Source organism: Eleginops maclovinus, chromosome 15 (assembly GCF_036324505.1).
Source record: "Eleginops maclovinus isolate JMC-PN-2008 ecotype Puerto Natales chromosome 15, JC_Emac_rtc_rv5, whole genome shotgun sequence".
NCBI classification, from domain to species: domain Eukaryota; kingdom Metazoa; phylum Chordata; class Actinopteri; order Perciformes; family Eleginopidae; genus Eleginops; species Eleginops maclovinus.
This window is the reverse complement of record NC_086363.1, coordinates 13,760,078-13,779,796: the sequence shown is the minus strand read 5'-3', so window position 1 is coordinate 13,779,796 and position 19,719 is coordinate 13,760,078. Positions and strand designations below refer to the sequence as shown.

The window sequence follows — 19,719 nt, the reverse complement described above, 5'->3', positions numbered from 1 at the left end:
AACGCTCAGACTCTCGTCGTGTCTGCTGCACACGTGTAATTTAACATACCTCCTTGCATGTTATTCACCAGGGATGTCTTGTCCTGGTGATATAACACTGTAGAGCAGCTTAAGTTCCCAGTAGCCCCCCTGACTGTATTTGACATTGAAGTATTATCTGGGGAAAGCCTTTTGGAATAGAGTAGCTGAGGGAAGATATCAGGAGACACCAAGGGAGAATTTAGAGAGGGAGACAGAAAGGAAAAGTGCCGTTGAGGAATCAGATTTCTAATACTGAGCGTGTAATAACTGGGAAAGGTGAGTGCAATGACAACCACTCCCCTCTGGCTTTGAGACAGCGGGTATACAGCATATCAAATGGGATATCGCATCCGTTACTCCATAGATAAGGTAATATGGCTGGGTTGGTTTCAGCAGAGCCTAAGGTGAGAATAAAGAGGATTACAGCTCCTCCTGCATCTGCACTCCACCAAACAGTAGTGAGAAGGAGAGACTGCTGACAATGTTGGTGTGTTTTTTTGTGCAAAAGAGAACAGTCTGCTTTCCAGAAGAATTATCTGAAAATACTTAAATTTGCCATCTTTTCATATCTGTTATATGGATCATCGCTGCATTCATTATGCTGATGAAGGCTGTATTGCCAAAACTGTTTCGTTTTACAAATTTGGAAGAAAAAGAGATGTTTTTCTGTTCAGTTTCGTAGAGGCTTATATTTAAGCTGCGGTCAAACCATAATTGGGAACACAATGACCTTGACTTAAAGGGACAGTGAACCCAAACATAAAGAAATCTATATTTTCTGTTTGTCATGTATGCCTATGTTTATACAATATACAAAAGAAAGAAAATAGTTCCTACATGAAACTGCTAAGTAACCAGGTCATGATTTCTGGAAGGAGACGTTGCTGAATTACATTTTTTGGGCTCAACAAATGCTAACTAGTTACATTATATTTGAGAGAAGGAAGACATCTCGACATCTCTATGCCCCATATATCCAACACTCAGCAGCTCACACATAAACAATATAGATTGATAAATTGCATTTGGTAAATTGTCCCTTTAAAATGTCCATAAAGTCAGTAAAAGTAAGAAATGTTCAAAAGTTAGGTCCTGTTGATAGTGGATACATTTTAAACTCCAAGGCTTGTGAATGTGTATGTGTATTCACCATCACTGCTGACATTCTCCAATGAATAATTGATATCCCTAAACACTGTGATCCAAAAGCACTGTACCCCATGAATAAATCAGAGGATCTTCCTACTTCTAGCCAGCTCCCTTGAGAGGGCGAATGTTTGTGTTTAAAGCTCAGTCTCCCCCCAGGAAGATGATTTTAGTGTTGAAAGTGTAAACTTTTGAGCTGTTACATCAACAGAGTTTGTTAAGCACTTTGCTGATCTTCAAAGTCAAAAACAAGGTAGGGTCGCATGGACAGACCTGTGTCGACATTTTGGAGAAAGTCTGGCCAAAATCATAATAATTCCAGTCCTGGGTTGTGTGACCAATCACAGTTGCCCTGATCCCAGGATGCGGCACAGATGTCCATGTAAATTATTATTGGTGAGAACTTGTTTTTGTGGAATATTTGGCATTAAAAATAAAGCTAATCCACCATTATGGCGACCGAGGAATCCGTGTTTACCCTCACTAGCTGACTATAGGCAAGGGATGTAAACCTTTTTCATTTAAAATTGGCAAACATGCAAGAACATCCCTGTCAGACATGTTTAAACACATGGGTTGAATATCTTTTCATCCATTCATCGAAAGAACCAAACAAGCCTGCCTTATTGCATGATAGTCATCTTCATCAAAGCAACTTGGCTTTTGAAAATGATTACTTTTTCCTCCTGTCTATATCATTAGTCAGACTCCTAACAAGCCCTGCTCACTTCAATCTTCCCTAGTGAATGAGCAGAACAGAAAAAAAAGTTAACTGCTATGAATTTACATTTTGAATGGCTCCCTCCAGTAAACAAGTTCAGTATTCTCTTCCTATAATTTGTTAATTTGTCTCCAAGCTGTTGTAAATGATGGCCCCAATGGAGCAACACACTTTAACTTAATGACATTTATTTAGTGTCATATTCTTGTGTCCTTGTCACAAACATGTCTCTCTGCTTCCTTCCAGATCATACAAACATACAGATTTATCTACCTCTTGTCCTGTGACCTTATTACACATTTGATAGTCTGTCTGTGTTTATTGCTTTCTTCAGCTGGAGTCTGGTGTGCCGCTCCCGAGCCCAATGGAGCTGATGGGGAAGATCTTGGTGAAGAACAAGAAGAAACACCACAAGACGAGCGGAAGCACCAAGAAGAAACTGTCGGAGCAGGTTTCCAACACCTACAGCGATTCCTCCAGTGTGTGTGAGCCCTCTTCCCCGAGCGCAGGTACAAACACACACGCGTGCATCCTATAAACAGAGCCATCAAGTCACACAGGGAGCGTTTAATCACAATGTTCCAGATGTAAAATGTAGCCTGACCATCTGTAATATGAACCAACACTCCTCTGTTGTCAAGAAACGGAGTCACTGGAGTGAAACAGAGCTATTGTTTATCATTCATCTTTTTCATGGCCCTCTCCATCAGCTGAAGGTATTATTGGCTGTTGCATACACTCGGGCTTGTCACTGGGGCATCTTTAACACCAGCCAGTTGTGGCTTTTACTGTATGGTGTGTGTGTACATTACACCATAACTGTCAGGTGAACTTTTATATAACTGAATTTATGGACTTTTATATTTTCACAGCTGTTCTCTGGTTTTAGTTCTCCCAAATCGTTCATTACAGTTGGCTACACTTCATATGTGTGCTCTATGTGTGTGTGTACACGCATGACTCTTTTCCACGTATATTTTTCTGGTCTGCACATAAAATATATGATTCAGTGGGTTAAAAATGTGTTATAATTAACCACGCAATTAATCAACTTTCATTTTCTTCGGTAGCTGAGCTGCAGGCTTCATACTTACACTAACACACACTTCCCCCTGGTGTTTGAGAATGAGCAGCACATGCATTGATGGACAAAAGTTATTTTAATTGCTGTGCATGAAGAAATGTGCAAATCAGTGGCGAGGTTTGGTTTTAGACTTAAGGCACACTCTGTGGCTCTTCAAACACGTAAGAAAAATATTCATTCTTGATATATTTGTAGAAATTAACAACCAAAACACATAACACATTCTATGTATGACTGTTAGTGTTTATGTTTTACTGTTGATATGTATATATATTTCATTTGTATGTTTATTTTCTACAATATATGTTCAATGCCTTAATAATATATTATTAAATAATCCAGAATTGGGATGAATAAAGCCAATCTAATCTATTAAACAAAGGAACATTTAGTAGGTAATGAGACTGAGACAAGATTTTAGTATCAAAGATACAACTTCAATAACAAATGGATAATTAACTTCTTAATTTAAAAAAGTTAGTACAAAGTAAATCAGAACAGAAATATACACCTATCTACTTTTACCTATATTATACTAGATATACTGTTGGTAGTTGGGACAGAATCCAGTTAAAGGGACCTTATTTGGGGAAAAATGTTCTTATTCAAACTAATGTATTTTTTCCCCTAACTTCACAAAGTATCTGGCACCCTTTATTCAATTTGTATGACAGTAGTGGGTACTGAATGATATGCTTCGCAAGCAATGTAAAAAAAAAAAAATACGGACTAGGGTCAGACGACATTGAAGTGTCAGTGGGCTGGACACCAAACAGGCCATCTGTGGGTGAGGCCCGGGAGTAAGCAGATGTGATGGCTGAGAGTGAGTCAAAGAGATATGTCTGAAATAGAAATAGGGTGGAGCCGGTCCAAAACATGTGGGGGGGGATTATGTGGTTCAAGGTGACATTATCAACATTTGGATCAGTGCCAGGATAAATCTCAGCTTTCTTTCTAAGTCTATATCTCTCCTTTGAGATTCTTGGACCAGGTAGTGCGTAGATGATCAGAGACGGAAGGTTGGTACGTGATGAGTGTTGAATAGCTATGAAATCGTACCCTAGAGGTAAGGATTGATATTAAAAACAGTGTCTAGCCAGAGAAGGAGGAAAAGCAGGGAAACCAAGAAAGTGGTTGAGAATAAAGTCACCAATTTCTAAGGATCTGAAGAAGTAGATTCTCCTTGTATTGAAAGATGACAATGTTGCATCAATGTAAAGATGCTTTAAAGATATAAATCCAGGGTCTTAAGAACGGATTATGTAAAACCAAAAAAGTCAGTAAAGTGTGCATCTGTGTCCTACTTTTCACTCTAGACATTTTTATGAAATCCTCTCTCAGAATTACGGTATGGCCACTTAAAGGTAAAATAACACTGGTTAAAGAGAAGAAGAGTTTCCCTCCAGCACACTGTTTACTTCTGCAACGTAGTGACATCACTAGGTAGTACTCCTGCTTCTTTTGGCTAGTGCTCAAATGTATTGTTCACGATAGGCTAAGGGGCGGGACATCTCCTAGCGGTTGACCAATCTCAACAGAGAATAGCCAGCTAACCAATCAGAGCGGACTGGGCTCTGGTTTCCGACAGAGGGTGAAAATAGGTGCTGCAGTAAGGCAGTATGAGAAATGAAGACCTTTTTAAACATTGAAGCATGGAGACATGTAACAGTAGAGAAACAAAATACAAATATGAACCTGAAAATGAGCACAATACATAGAAAAAATGTCACTTTAATTAAATGTATTATGTCAACAGGTTCCAGATAATTGTATTAGGTTAGTTGAAAGCAATAATATTAAACTGACATAATATTTTATATTTGAACATAATATTATTACTTTCAACTAACCTAATACAGATATGTGAAATCTTTTGAAAAAAACATTAAATTAAAGTCAAGTTTTTTCAGTGTAGTCGCCTTTAAATGAACCAAATAGGAAGGAAGACATACCCTTCGATCAGTATTGAAGCAGCACATGGCTTTTTATCTACCGTGTGATGTTACTTGATTATGTACATAGCCTAATATGTTTGTGAAATAAAAAATACCTAATATTAGAACTTAACAAAACACATCTGCAAAAACATTCCTGTACTACACTCACAACAGTTTGAGCTTGTAGTGTTTTCAGGAGTATAGTTTTTGCTGATACGTTTTTTTTTTCTAACCCTACAGGTTCGACCAAAGAGGAGACGGCGGATTCCTCGCAGCCTCCGGAGGGAGCTGAGCTCAGCCTGAGGCCGCAGGGCAGAAAGTCTATCGGTGAGTCATACTTTGTACATGACCTCAGATTCTGCGGGAAAAAGCTTTAGCCCAAGATCTCATTAGACGGGCTGCAGACTCTGTAGGTCAGTGTGACCATTAAGCTGCTAAAATTAATTTCCTCAGTCAGAGTGACCTCCGATTCAGTGGTAAATCTTTAGTAGATCTCTCATTATGCGACGGGTCAGCTCAACCAAAACAATATTAAAATTAATTTCCTCCGTCGGGGCTCAGTGTAAGCCGTGTCACAGCTGCAGATGAATTAATGAAGGGGACTGATTCATACATTAACAGTGGCGGCTGGCCAATAGAGGGCGCTAGGGCGCCGCCCCACCACTCACCTCTCACCACATTTCCTTGAATAAGACATAATAAAAATGAAATAAAAATGAAATAATAAAATACAAATATTTTGAAATATATGTATATATTTTTTTAGATGTGCAAGATAAATATTTCATAGTTAATGATGAGTAAAGTTATTTCGTTCGTTGACATTGTCTGATTGGTGACGTATTTCCGCCCTGGGGCGCAGGAATCTTTGCCCATAGACTCTCGTTAAAAGTTGTACATGCGCAGTAGCTCCTCTTCAATACAAGAGATAGGACGATGTTGGGGCGCACCTCTCCTGCGCCCCGAGCTGAATGCAGCTGGATATGGCGGCGGGGCTGACGTCACAGCCTTCTGTCATAAAGTATGTGTATTGTCCATGTTATATATGATATATATTATTTAAATATATAGATCTAGAGATATATCTAGAGATAGATATAGAGATATATCTAGAGATAATAGATAGATATTTATATATGTATATTGGCCCTCTGTATAGTAATATAGCACATCTGTATATTTGTTCATACTACATCTGTTTATACTATGCCAATTATTCCCACCTCTTTATACTGCCCTTATCTTTACATAATCACTCTTAACTGCATATACTGTACATACTCTATATATCGCACTTGTTTCTCTTTGCACTTCTATCTATCTATATATCTATAATGTTGTTTTTGTTGTTTTCATTTATGTAAATACACTCGTTTGATACCTTAGTACATGTATGCATGCTTTTTTTTAAATATATATATACATTTTGGAGTTATAGCCCCCCCTGGAGAAAACTCCACCAGCCGCCACTGCATTTAAAAGCCTTTCAAACCTTTATTTTGTTTATCTGTAAACATATTTGTCACTCATTGCGCAGGCGAGGTGGAGGCAGAAAGTGAGGATGAAGATGATGATGATGACGACTGTAAAAAGGGCTCAATGGATGAGGTTCGTAAACACTCCGCCTTCAATTCAAAGGCTTGTAATAATAATGAGGATTTACAGCTCAGTGTACTGTTTGCATGCCATGTACTGAGGCTGCCCTCTACTGTTCACATTTGATATTGCAGTTTAGTTCTGCAAACATTGTTTTAAGTAGACCTTTCTTTTTAAAAATATCGATAACATGATTTATTTTCTGTGTGTGTTTTCATGTACAGGGTACGGCAGGCAGCGAGGCATTTGCCACGGAGGAAATGTCCAACCTGGTCATCTACATCCAGCCAGTGAAGTTCAACAGCTTCGAGGCTTCCAAAAGTATGTACATTAAGACTTAGATGGAGACATTTTCTTGCTAAAAGAGCAACTTTGATACCTTAATTAGTAATACGGAAATAAAACACATTAAATAATATATCATGTACCTGCCTACAGAGATCAATCGCAGCTTCCAGATGTCCTCCTTTGTTGAGACTAAAGCTTTGGAACAACTCACCAAGTGCCCTGTGGAGTTTGTGGAGTATCCTTCTCAGTGTAACTGTTATATTTAATAATGTGTTGCAACATTGGTTCAATTCAGTTTTTTTTTTAGCTCCGTCTGCAGTATTCATACTGAAATATGTTATTTACTATTATAAACTCATTTGCTTGTCTTTTTTGGCACCAAGTGGAAGGTTTTTGACATCCTCCTGGGTGCATCTCTTTTTTTTTTGTTTACGTTCATGTTATAACATACAGTGTATGGATGTTGTATTCCCACGTTTTTTTTTTCCTTTTTTCCCCCAGTAATTTTGGGGTTTCTTTGGGAGTCTTTTCTTTGCACAGCAGGAGTCCAAGCACAGAGTGTCTAATTCTGTACAGCTCATGTAGCTAAGTTTGTTAGCCATATGAGCTGTAATAGGGAGGTTTGGTGATATACAGTACAAAAAACTGTGTCTCATTAAGTCAGTTATTTTAGTTTTTCTAATTGTAATAACAGTACAGTAAGTATTGTAAATAATGGAAGAATAATAGCAGTAATATTTCCAGTTCTGCTTAGCAGTGCAGGCCATGCAGCATTGACCTTAACCAGCTGTTTCCAGATACAACAAGCTGCAGCTGAGCAGGATCTACCCTAAAGGCACCCGCGTGGATTCCTCCAACTACAACCCTCAGCTTTTCTGGAACGCCGGCTGTCAGCTGGTGGCTCTCAACTTCCAAACCATCGGTGAGCAAAGATCATGAAACACATGTCCATAAAAAAACCTTTAAATATTTGTAAGTTTGTTTTATATTACTGTTGTTGGCTCATCTTAATATTTGTATTCTGTCCTCACGCCACAGATTTGTCCATGCAGTTGAACCTGGGCATGTATGAGTACAATGGGAAATGTGGCTACAGGCTCAAACCGGAGTTTATGAGGCGGCCGGACAAACACTTTGACCCTTTCACTGAGAGCACAGTGGACGGGATCGTAGCGAACACACTGTCTGTAAAGGTGTGTGTTTGCCTTTTTGTGTCTGGGAAAATGTTTCTTTCTGACTTTGTTTGTCTTTGTGCTTAACTCCTACTCTTTTCTTCCAGATCATCTCAGGCCAGTTCCTGTCGGATAAGAAAGTGGGCACGTATGTCGAGATTGATATGTTCGGCTTGCCGGTGGACACCAAGAGGAAAGCGTTCAAGACCAAGACATCTCAGGGCAACGCCATCAACCCTGTCTGGGAAGAGGAGGCCATTGTCTTCAAGAAGGTCAGACTTCCTACTTCCAGTTCTTAATAGCATTCAATATACCTTTACAAAAACTGGCTGTTTTGAAAGATACATTTAATTTGATTTTGACCCCAATAACTATAACTAAAATAACCATATTTCATGTATTAACCAAAACATGGAATGAAAAGATTATGTTTTTACAAAATAAATTGTAGCAGAACAGCAGCTTTGTGTCGTCATTTTGATTTGATAATAAGAGATTTTTCCACATTTTCAGGTTGTTCTGCCCACACTCGCCTCATTAAGGATAGCTGTGTTTGAGGAAGGTGGGAAGTTCATCGGCCACCGTATCATTCCTGTGTCAGCCATCCGTCCAGGTGACAGCATTTTTTTCATCCCATCTCTTGTTGCTCCAGGGAAGTTGATGATGGATTAACATCTTTTTAGACTTGGAGAGAATAGAGAAAAAGAAAAGGTTTACAAGCAGCAAGTCTTCTCAATATACCATCAGAAACCATGAAAATATCTGATATTAAAACAAAGGGCAGAGACAATTACATGTAAGATTTATGTAAAAGTTTGAAAAAGCAGTGGGTGTTTCCTGAAGTGTCACCAAACATCTTGCCTGCATTTTTCCAGACGCACGTTGATCTCCTGAGCTGTTGCTTCTGAACTGACTGACCCTTTATCTGTCTCTGCAGGATATCACTACATCAGTCTAAGGAACGAGAAGAACCAGTCCCTGACCTTACCGGCTCTGTTCGTTTACGTAGAAGTAAAGGACTATGTCCCAGACACATTTGCAGGTAAGTGATATAAAAACATTTTACCACCAAAATGAAACATTTTGTCCAGCTAAGGAAGGTTCATAACTGTGTGAAATGACCCGATAGTACAGTACCTTCAAGGCAGCCATGATAAAAGAGCTTTTCAGATTCTTTACATGATAAGCAAAGGAGCTTCTAGCTTTATTATGTCCTTTAGCAAAGGATACACTGGACCATCTTGTACAAAAGGAAAGGAGATAATGCTGTTTCACAATTTCTTGCTGCGGCATCATTCGGATTCTCATACATTTCAGACGCTCACAAAAAACCTGACTATCATGACCGAAAAAATGCGGATCATGCAAGTAACCGGTGGTTAATAAGCATATTTAATTTGATCATACATCTCTAAATGCTCTTACTTGTTTTGAACCCCCAACAATATTTTAAACTCAAATGGAAAATTGATTTCCTAATGAATTTTCCTTCAAATCTTTCTTTAATTAGTTTTCTTTAACTAAAAAAATCCAGTTTACCTTATTTTTTATTTGACTATTCCACCGCAACCATGCTCAGTGTTCCAAAAAAGGCTGCTCTGTTTCCTTTTTGTTTATCAGATGTCATTGAAGCCTTGTCCAACCCCATCCGCTATGTCAACCTGATGGAACAGAGAGCCAATCAGCTGGCAGCACTCACTCTGGAGGAGGGCGGAGAGGAGGAGGGAGATAAAGAGGTGTGTGTGTGTGTATATGTGTGTGTGTGTGCGTGCGCATGCGTGCGTGCTCTTCTCTCCATCACATATGTGAGCTGATAAATACTAGTGTTTGTGTGTGTGAAGCTTTGAGCCACTGATCAGTTGCTGATTGTGATGAGCGCTCCCTCAGCCAGCTGGCTACTCGCCTCACATTCAGGATCTAACTGGTTTAGATTAAACCAGATGGAGGGAAATGAGAACATGCATGCAGAGTGAAGGTCCTTTTTTCTTCAGCAAAACCTTATTAAAATGCAAATTAGAAAGACGATTCAAGAGGAGATTTTTAATATCACCACTCTCTGAAACACACACTCATTTTCCCTGTAGAAACAGTGGATTATGAGCCAGAACAGATCCACTGATAGATAGTATCAGCAGACTCTTGTTTCGGGCCAGTTTTCATTCCCACTTGCTGGGTGATAAAAGCTGTAGCAGTGATGTTGCTGCATTTCATCAACCCTCCGCAGCATCCACCTGCAGCCTCTGATTCTAGGCTAGAGGTCTGTCACTGTGACTCTGTGTACCTACATGCTGTTTGCTTGTCAGGAGTGAGACGTTAAGAGGCTGGTTTGTAAGAATTCATTACAATTTACTGCAGATCTGATTACTTAATTTTGTCAGGCTGAAATCAGAATCAGGTTTATTTCCAAGTAGGTTTACACGTACGAAGGAATTTGTTTTGGTGCAAAGTGGTGCAAACACAGTGTAAGAAAATAGGTTGTTAGAGAAATACAACAATTTTAAAAAGAAAACATTATAGAAACGAATTAACATTAAAAAATAAAGAGAAATATTGGCACGGATAAGAAATATACTAAAAAGTAAAAACAAATTTCAGCAAAAATGTGACGTATATTTCGTTTTAAAGTGGAGGGCTTAAACTATAAACTGTTAAACTATATCCCCTCTTACATCTTCCTATTTACTCTACTGTGTCTTTGTTGTTGCTAAGTGAATACAATGAAAACCAAAGAAATGTAACAATGCTTTTGATGTGCTGAAAAATATAGCAAAGCGACAATATACATTAGGCAAGAAGGAAGCAGAATCTGTATTTCTCCCACAGTGGGGACATTTACCGTGTTACAGCAAATGGACAGTGCAGACAAGAGTAAAAAGTAACATAACACAAGAAGAAGTGTCCCAACATGGCGATGCAGTATTCAAATTATTCCAAAAATGTCTTCTGAAAATGACATACACTTTTACTGTCCTCAAGCATAAACACAATGTGATCTGGATAGAAAACGTGATTGTAGACTTAACTGTTACTACACAGTACAGTTGTCAGATTAATGAACTCTTAACAATGCTTAGCAGTGACCTTTCACTTTAATACAGACTGCAAGAAAGTTATCTAAATGCCAAGCTCCTCAGAAAAGTTTTGAGTCATAGCTGCTAAGAAAATGTGACCTTTTGTTTTATGCCATGTGACAAAACTAAAGAGAGATTGCAATGCGAACACCTCCTACTAATGAGCCACCAACATAGCAACACAAGCAGGAGAATGGTAACCTTGTCAGCGCTGCATTAAGGGTAAAGTAGCAGTAATCTGTCTTAATGGTGTCCTTTTGAATCCACCAAGGATTAATGTACGCGCAGGGAGCACACACAGGCGTGATACCACAGGCAAGGCAGGACACAGGGTTATCTCAGGTTATAGGAAGAGGGGCCTGCAGAGAAGGCAGTTCCTAAGGGGGTGTCTTTTATCTGATTTGCCCGCTGATATGATTACCCACGAGGCCGGCCGGCAGAGTGCTGTTTCATGCTGTGACCATGGAAACAGTCACTGAAGAAGGCAGAGCGTGGAAAGGCAGAGCACAGTGAGCAGATGTAGACAGAGTGGAGAAAGAAAGGAGAAGATCTGCTTCGACTCGAACAAAGATAACTTGAAATTGCGTTCACTTTTCAGAGACAAGAGCGAATAGTGTGAGATTCAGCGAGGCCTAAGGGGAAATTAAGATCTGCTGAGCGGCAGCACAGGAAGCAATGTGGAGAGTGGGTTACCAAAGCTATGTCTACAAAGTCTCCTACAGGACTCAGGTACAACAAGAGAATCCTGAAAACTGATACAACCACCCGAGGAGGTTTTTCTTCCTCCAACAACATATATTCTGAATGTTTTTGGAGGCTTTGTGTCACAGAAAGTTCACTTTGTATGAGAGTTTAAACAAAGAGTAAGAAAAAAGTCTGTTTTGACACATTTTTACCCGTTAGGAGCAGAGAATTGTATTGTAGGTAACATTTAAGAGGCTTATATGAACGACAACTATTTATAAAGAAGAGTCTGTGGTTAGTGTTGACTGGATTGATCTGACTGTTGAATCTTTGATGTGGTGGACAGGTGGAGGCAGGAAGTGATGCTCCCTCAGAATCTAAGGTGGATCAGAGGGTGGCGATGCCTGCTGAGAACGGACTGAGCCACACGCCCATCATCGCCCCGAAACCCCCGTCGCTGGTCGGACACCAGCCACAGTCAGCAGGTACTGTGTGGATAATAAGCCTGTGATCCACTCATCACCTTTTTCAAATAACAAAGCTTAAATGTTACATGAAGTTGTCTCTAAATGGACTGAAATGTGGGTGTTGAAATTATATCCACTGTAAGGTGACAATTACTTTACATGTTTTCAACTAAGCTGTGTGATTGGTCAATTTTTTGGTCAATATTTTATCTTTGTATTTTGTAACTACTAAATGTCCATTTCAAATGTCTTACACAGGCTCATTGAAACCATCAGTTAAGACCGAAGACATCATTCAGAGTGTCCTCACAGGTAAGCCTATTCTTCATTCTTCATCCTTGAGTTCTTACTTTATTATTAAAAAGAGTTGTGTTTCATTTACTTTGTTAATGTGCTGATGATTTATTATGACAGATTATGGATTTTAAGCCCACAAAATAAAGACCTATAATGAAGAGCTATCACTATCATTTAATAACTTAATAAATCGATACTGTGCAAATAAATTGTACTTTAATTGATTTGTTTTAACAAGAATTGACAATCACATAACAAATAAGACTATGCTGTCATATAAGTCAGAGCTCATGATTCTGATAGAATGTGATTATTTTGTTGTTTGATTATATTGAAATTCTATAACTGCCGATCCCTTCAGTCTTCAAAGAGTTGATAAAAGTCCTCACCCTTTCTCTCACTCCCTTTTGTACCCTTTCCCTGCGGGGCCTCCATCCCCTCCTTTTAGAAGTAGAGGCTCAGACAGTGGAGGAGTTGAAGCAGCAGAAGGGTTTCGTTCGAGAGCAGAGGAAGCAGTACAAGGAGATGAAGGAGCTGGTGCGGAAACACCATCGCAAGACCAGCGAGATGATCAAGGAGCACACGGCTCGCGTGTCCGAGCTGCAGGGCCAGTATCAGCGGCGGCGCTCGGCCCTGCAGAAGAGCCACAAACGAGATGGTAAGAAAAGGTAGGTGGCCCTCCTCTTCGCCTCTTCAAACTGTTTGATTCCTTTCTTTACTTTTTTCTTTCCATTTTGCTGTGAATCTTCTAAGACATCCACCAAAAACACATCATCACAACAACAAAAATAGTCTCTTGGCTTTTATTATTGCCATGACTTACTGGCCAAATGTCAATAAAGTAAAAGCTAGCAAATCACTTTTTAAGTATATGATAAAGAGATGGTGTTAGCATCACTTACTAATCCCACTCAAAAGCTACGTTTTTTTTTTACCAGCACTTACTACTGAAATACATTCTATTCTTTCTTTAAGCCAGAATTGAATGTGACCACAACACGTTACACTTTGAATTAATTCATGGCTCTCACGCCTGTGCGGGAACCTTAATCTTCACTCCGTTTTTGCTCTGTTATTTGTATAAACTTTACAATATGATTATGTAAATTTAACTTAATTTTTTAAGCTACCCTTTGTTTTTGATAGTTCTGGGAAGTTTAGTAAATGGGGACGGGGAAAACTACATCACAAAATAACTCATAGTTCTTCTTGATAACATTGAGTATAACAGGGTATGAATTGTTCTTTTCCCTTTTCTTCATTCTGTGTTCCACCGACATAAATACACATTATGCACTTTAAAATCCATTGTTGATTGTATTGCTCCAGAGAAAACAGTGCCGTGCAGAACAAAGAAAGGTTGAGCTACGTGTAGAATCAAAATGAGTGGATAAGGCTTCCTCAAAGCCCCAGGGAGTCGTTCAGGGCCCTCAGGAGTTCATCACACACTGAAGATTCAGTACTTTGCACGCAGCAAAGATTATAGTCCTCTCAGACAGTGTGGAGAGCAGGGGGCTGCTGAGTCAGACAGAGAACACATTTCATTTAAAAGCATTGTTCATCCTGAGCTTGAAAATTATTCATCAAACCTTGTTTACTACTGGGTTTGAGTTCCCAAGTTTCGGTTGTCTGGCTTCTCTCAATTATATTAGCACTCAGCTTGTGGTTCTCAAAGCGGCACGAAAAGAAAACAGTTCCTACATGAAACTTTCAAAACAAGTGCTCGGGATTATCTTGAGGTCATGGTTTCTGTTGAGTTTTTAAAATATATTTTTTGACTTTCACCACCAAAAGATGAGTGCAATCTAGTGCCATTTTAAAATTGATCGCAATCAGAATCAAAATACTTTCTTTATCCCAGGGGAAATTGGGTTTGGTCACGGTTGACCCAATTTATATAAGTAAGTTAAAATAAGATAAAAGAGGAAAATATAATTAAAACTTTTAATAAAAGTAGTAAGTTGAAGTAAGGATGTGCAATAAAGAAATGAAATAAGGATATTTATATAAATACAAGATGCTAAATTAAAAATAAAATAGAATAGAATAAATACGAGTTAAAGTATTGATGTGCACATTGTACTACATTATTCTGTATTATATATTATATTGAAAAGAACACAACCAACAGTTCCAACTTCTATCTAGATGAATAAATGGCACTACAGCCAATGAGAAACATGTTTATTTTAGAATGAATTCTCCCTTTATAGTTAAAATTCATAGCAACATTACCAGATGAAGTTAAAATTGATGATAAGGAGACCTGTTTGTGTCATGAGTGCATCAATGTGATATCTGTGTTGCTAATTGTACAATGTCCGAGGACTATTTAACTGAAAATATAAGTTATCTTAATTTCCAGATGTTCTGTTTGCGTGTGTGTGTTCAGTCGGTCGGAACACTCCCTGTCCACCCTGGACCAGGAGCTGTGTGACCTGGATCAGGAGTGCAGCCAGAGGCTTGCAGAGCTGAAGGAGCAGCAACAGCAGCAGCTCCTCACACTGCGCCAGGAGCAGTACTACAGCGAGAAGTACCAGAAGAGAGAACACATCAAGCAGGTACTCAGGCACAAACAAACAACAAATACACACATGTACGCAGTAGATGTGTTGGCTAGGTGTTCAGGGAAAAGTACGTAGCAGGGTTGCAACAAATCTTTCTCATACTGTCTGTTTTTACTCACTTTTAAAACATACAGCCTTTTAAGACTTTACATCTTTATTTGCACCACTGACAACATGGTTTATGCGCAAATTCAACTAAAAGGCAATTTAAGCGACCTTTTTTTTGCGTTACTATTTCAAAGATGATTTTTCTCAAACATTTTCACATTTTGTTCCCCTAAATGTATCACTTTATGCTGAGAAATGTTGACATCACTTTTTCTAAGTAATGTTTCACTTTAATCTCTGAAATGTAGCCTTTTCTCTCCAAAATTACCCGACTTTCCATGTCTTTATTTTATTCATTACTTTCCTACAATGGCCCGTTGAGAAATACTACTTATTTATGATGAAAGACTTCAGATCCCACATGTCATATTTCCTGTCATCCCTGTACCTCTGTTAGCTGCCCATTTATGGCCACCCCCTTAGCTAGATTCATTCTTTTTAAATGACAGATTGAATATAATTACACTGATGTAATGTCATTCCTTACACAGTATGCCAGAGTTTATTATAACAGTAAATCTATTCAGTGTTTCCTTACATGTTAAGATACATAATATAAACAAGCATGTACTGTATGTAGCCATTGGATAAACAAACACACAAGTAGCACACACATTCAGGAGCTTGTCCAGACTTGTGTTGGACTTGATAAAGTGCTGACTGTCTCTCAATAAATCTCAGACAGACTAATGAATAAACAAATGACTGAGTGAATGCTGCAGTAAACTCCAAGTCACCCCCCTTTAGATGATTAAAGTCATCATTCTGCTGCCTGTGCACATGTGCTATCGTACGGTGTGGAAAAATACATGTCTTCTGCTCCAGTACATCTGCGCAGTGAGCACAGCTGAGGCGCCAGGTAGATTTATTCAAGCAAAAGACAGCAAGCATAAGGGAGATTTGTTCTGTTTCCCTGATCTATATGTGGTTTAATTAAGATCTGAGCAGAGTGATATAATGATAGAAATAATCAAGAATTTGATTATTTCTATCAAACTTTTTTGACTTTTTTTCTTCAATATTTTTAGGGCATAAATGGATCAGCAGTTCCCAGTGTCCATCATGTAATAATACATTAATGTCTCTGTACATGGAGAGACAGTAACATTGTAATAGTGATAATGAATATTTTATGTGAAACATTTTACGTTCTGTCTGTGAAATAATCCATCTGTCTTTGTGTGTCTCACTCTAGCTGGTTGAGAAGCTGACCACTATAGCAGAGGAGTGCCAGAGTGCGCAGCTCAAAAAGCTCAGAGACATCTGCGAGAAGTAAGACGGCATTCAGCGAACAGCATGCTCACACATTCACATTACAGTAACACAGACGCATCCTAGCATTTTTCATTCCATCTATTAATCCTCTTTCTCCATCTCACCTCTACAGAGAAAAGAAGGATCTGAAGAAGAAAATGGACAAGAAAAGGCAAGAGAAGATCAACGAAGCCAAATCTAAAGACAAGAACGTGACAGAAGAGTAAGTTATCTGTTTTAAAACAATAATAACAGTCCTTATAAGTTGTTGTTTTTGAATGACCACTAGATGTCACTAAATACTAAAGATTTAGCTCTGTTGGGACTAGCTGCTAAGTTTGACTATTATTGTCATTTTCCCCACAGAGAGAAGCTGGAGATCAACAGATCATTTGTCAATGAGGTGGTGCAATATATCAAACGGGTAAGAGCGGCTCTAATTTGATAAAGAATTCGATAATCATCCTCTGCAACAAAAAAAATGTCATACTTCAATTAGAGTCATGTGATTTAACTCTAAAAAACACTTACTAATTGTTATTATGATAAACCACTACCTACAAAACTACCTACAGTTATATGTGTAATAATGTCGTGCAAAGCCCTTATGGTATGTGTGTGTTTGTGTGTGTAGTTGGAAGACGCACAGAGTAAGAGACACGAGAGACTACTGGAGAAGCACAAGGATAACCGCCAGCAAATCTTAGATGAAAGGCCGAAGGTAAGGCATTTATTCAGAAAAGCTAAACTTCGATGTGAAATAACTCTTGTTGTGTGAAGCATTTGTTGATCATTGTACACTCTGATGTTTTTCATGAATTCCATCACATTCTCACTGTAGCGCTCCTTTTAAGTGACTGGGCTGTTGCATGGCAGGATCCACTGCTCAGCATGTCTTTCGATCTTCGCATGTGCAAAAAACTGACAAAGAAGACTGTTCCTCTTAGTATTAACTGCTGAGGCTACACATGGTGACCAGCAGCAACCGTCGTACATTTTTAAAGAATTGAAATGCTGTCATAAGACCTTCATTTGGTTTGTTGGTCCAGCTACTTAGAGAAATATGTTACACTTGGGTCAGAATTTAGCTCTTTAGCGTATTGTACTTCATATACATATGTCAAAAGCAGTTACAGGAAATCATTTTGGTTTTAATGTGGCTGAATTGTCCTGTAGTTGTTCATGTACACACCACTAGAGGGCGATGCGGCCCAGGTTTACTCAGATATAGCTCTGGCACTTTTTGGATGACCTTCAAATGCAAAAAAAAATAGTTGTGTATTGCAATATGTATGCTGTTATCAGACTGTGTGTTTGAATACCAATACCTGCCCTACTCTATGTAGTTCCATACAGTATTAGAGTTATTTGGCTGTATTTAATTAAATACTGGCCTTGATGTAATTCCACTAATGCCACTCTGCTATACTGCATATACATGAGTGGGTTCACTCTGAAGTGGATGCATCACTGCACCTCCAGGAGCATGACTGCTTTTCCAATTGTAGTTGCACTGTTCCCAACATTGTCATTGTGACTGTCATTGTAGGACGATTTTGCAGCTGGAGAGCATGGTAAGACCATCTTTGCATCCCATAATTAATATAGCACTATTGCGGCAGTATTAATATGCAAGCTTTTACACACCTGAGCCACTGACTGGTGCCTATGGAAGCCCGTGTCTGCCATTGTGATGGGAAAAAAAAAGAAAAATGTGCTTGAAATGAGGACAAAATACCTCAAAATAATTTATTGAATTAATTATTCATCACATTTTTGTTTTACTAGCCGAAATGGGCTTCTACGCATTGCATTTCTGTAATGGCTGAGACCTGCCAAGCATTACTATGATGCAGAATACCTTATGAATAATTGCAAATATGTAATGTACTTCTCTGCAAGAATGACAAATACAGCGTGGCTGTACTGCTGTACATGGAGGTGTTATCTGCACAGCATGGCAGCAGAGTAATATAACAGGGAGAGCAGATTGGCCTGTGTGTAGTGAGATCTTACCCAGTCGGAGTTCCCGTATTTGATCCCGATGTGTCCTTGAGGAAGATCCTAGATACCAACCGGAGGGAAAGAACATCACCATTTTGGGTTACCAATAAGGTATATCAAATCATCTCAATAGCATGTTCAATTAAAAGCATACATGTCTCAGTTTGTACTTCGATATGAGAGAAAGCAATGGGATACTTTATTAAAAGTATGTTTCTCGCATCCCAACAGCTCAATTTGCTAAATCTATGAGGAAAATGATTAAAGAAAAAAAGGAAAAGACATTTAAGATAATGATATAGTAAAAGCCCTTTAACATCAAATGTAATCTTGTATTAAACTTTGTGTATGATTTTAAGAACGACTGGACTACTAAAACATGGAATGTTGCGCAAGGATTTCCAAATTAGGAAGCATAGGAGGCATAGTCTCACTTTTTTTTACCATTTTACTAACTATTTTGTTAGTTTTTCATGATCAGAACTCATAATATCATGTGGTAATAGTACATCCTATGAGTACATCTAAATGATTTTGTCCATAATGCAGTACTAAACATATTGCTCTCTGCTTGCCAACGAGGCTCCGGTGTCATCCTCCTTTCATGTTTTTAATGTTTTTGTCAAATGAAGAGCAAAGTGCACATTTACCATATATGAGGTAATGTTTTAAAGTCAGACTGGTATAAATCAGAAGTGCTCTGTTGGAATCAGACCCATAAACGCCCACTCTTCATTGGGAAAAAAAACGGATATCAGCAACCGTAGCTTCCTACAAAAATGTAACTGATTATCCATCACCTCACCTGCTGTCGCAATCACTCCTCTTAATCGACATCCGGACATTGGCAAATTTAATTCCCTTCCGAGGAAGGCTATTACATAGTAATCAACCGTCTCCTAGAGCGACACTTCTTAATATGCAAAATATGCGAGCGATGTCGGAGGACACATCTCTGGAGGAAGTTAGCAGAAAAGCCCAGGGTTATATTTGTAAAGAAATGATAATCGGATGTTACACAGTGCTGCAACACTAACCAAAGTTAAGGGTACATTGTGTGGGAGGATGTGCTTTATCATTTGATAATCAGTCTCTCTTTTAACATGTTGTTTTATTCGATAAAGCTTCCACAGGTCAGCTAAGCCTGGTCATTTACATACTTTCTTCTAAGTCTTTTTCCGACTCGGTCTAATAGCCTTTGGAAATTTCCTTGAGCAAAACACTGAACCCGGGTCATTGGCCTTGCCTGGCAGCTCTGATACCATCTTTTTGTGTCATGAATATAACCATTGTAAAAGCTCT

General features: G+C 38.7%; 1 protein-coding gene across 4 annotated transcripts in view; it reads left to right on the top strand.

The window, feature by feature from the left end:
- Positions 1 to 19,719, top strand: part of plcb1l (phospholipase C beta 1-like) — a 111,847-nt gene that overhangs the window by 79,557 nt on the left and 12,571 nt on the right. The window contains exons 14-33 of one of the 4 annotated variants that reach the window (XM_063902460.1): positions 2,223 to 2,397; positions 5,150 to 5,236; positions 6,447 to 6,517; positions 6,730 to 6,826; positions 6,944 to 7,028; positions 7,591 to 7,715; positions 7,832 to 7,986; positions 8,073 to 8,237; positions 8,479 to 8,578; positions 8,903 to 9,007; positions 9,586 to 9,701; positions 12,067 to 12,205; positions 12,446 to 12,499; positions 12,933 to 13,152; positions 14,850 to 15,045; positions 16,355 to 16,431; positions 16,547 to 16,636; positions 16,780 to 16,837; positions 17,048 to 17,134; positions 17,963 to 17,987. In XM_063902460.1, the coding sequence (XP_063758530.1) occupies positions 2,223 to 2,397; positions 5,150 to 5,236; positions 6,447 to 6,517; positions 6,730 to 6,826; positions 6,944 to 7,028; positions 7,591 to 7,715; positions 7,832 to 7,986; positions 8,073 to 8,237; positions 8,479 to 8,578; positions 8,903 to 9,007; positions 9,586 to 9,701; positions 12,067 to 12,205; positions 12,446 to 12,499; positions 12,933 to 13,152; positions 14,850 to 15,045; positions 16,355 to 16,431; positions 16,547 to 16,636; positions 16,780 to 16,837; positions 17,048 to 17,134; positions 17,963 to 17,987 (2,227 nt within the window). Of the gene's footprint in view, positions 1 to 2,222; positions 2,398 to 5,149; positions 5,237 to 6,446; positions 6,518 to 6,729; positions 6,827 to 6,943; positions 7,029 to 7,590; positions 7,716 to 7,831; positions 7,987 to 8,072; positions 8,238 to 8,478; positions 8,579 to 8,902; positions 9,008 to 9,585; positions 9,702 to 12,066; positions 12,206 to 12,445; positions 12,500 to 12,932; positions 13,153 to 14,849; positions 15,046 to 16,354; positions 16,432 to 16,546; positions 16,637 to 16,779; positions 16,838 to 17,047; positions 17,135 to 17,962; positions 17,988 to 19,719 lie in introns of those variants that run through there. The other 3 variants (XM_063902458.1, XM_063902457.1, XR_010167524.1) reach the window with 3 other exon arrangements.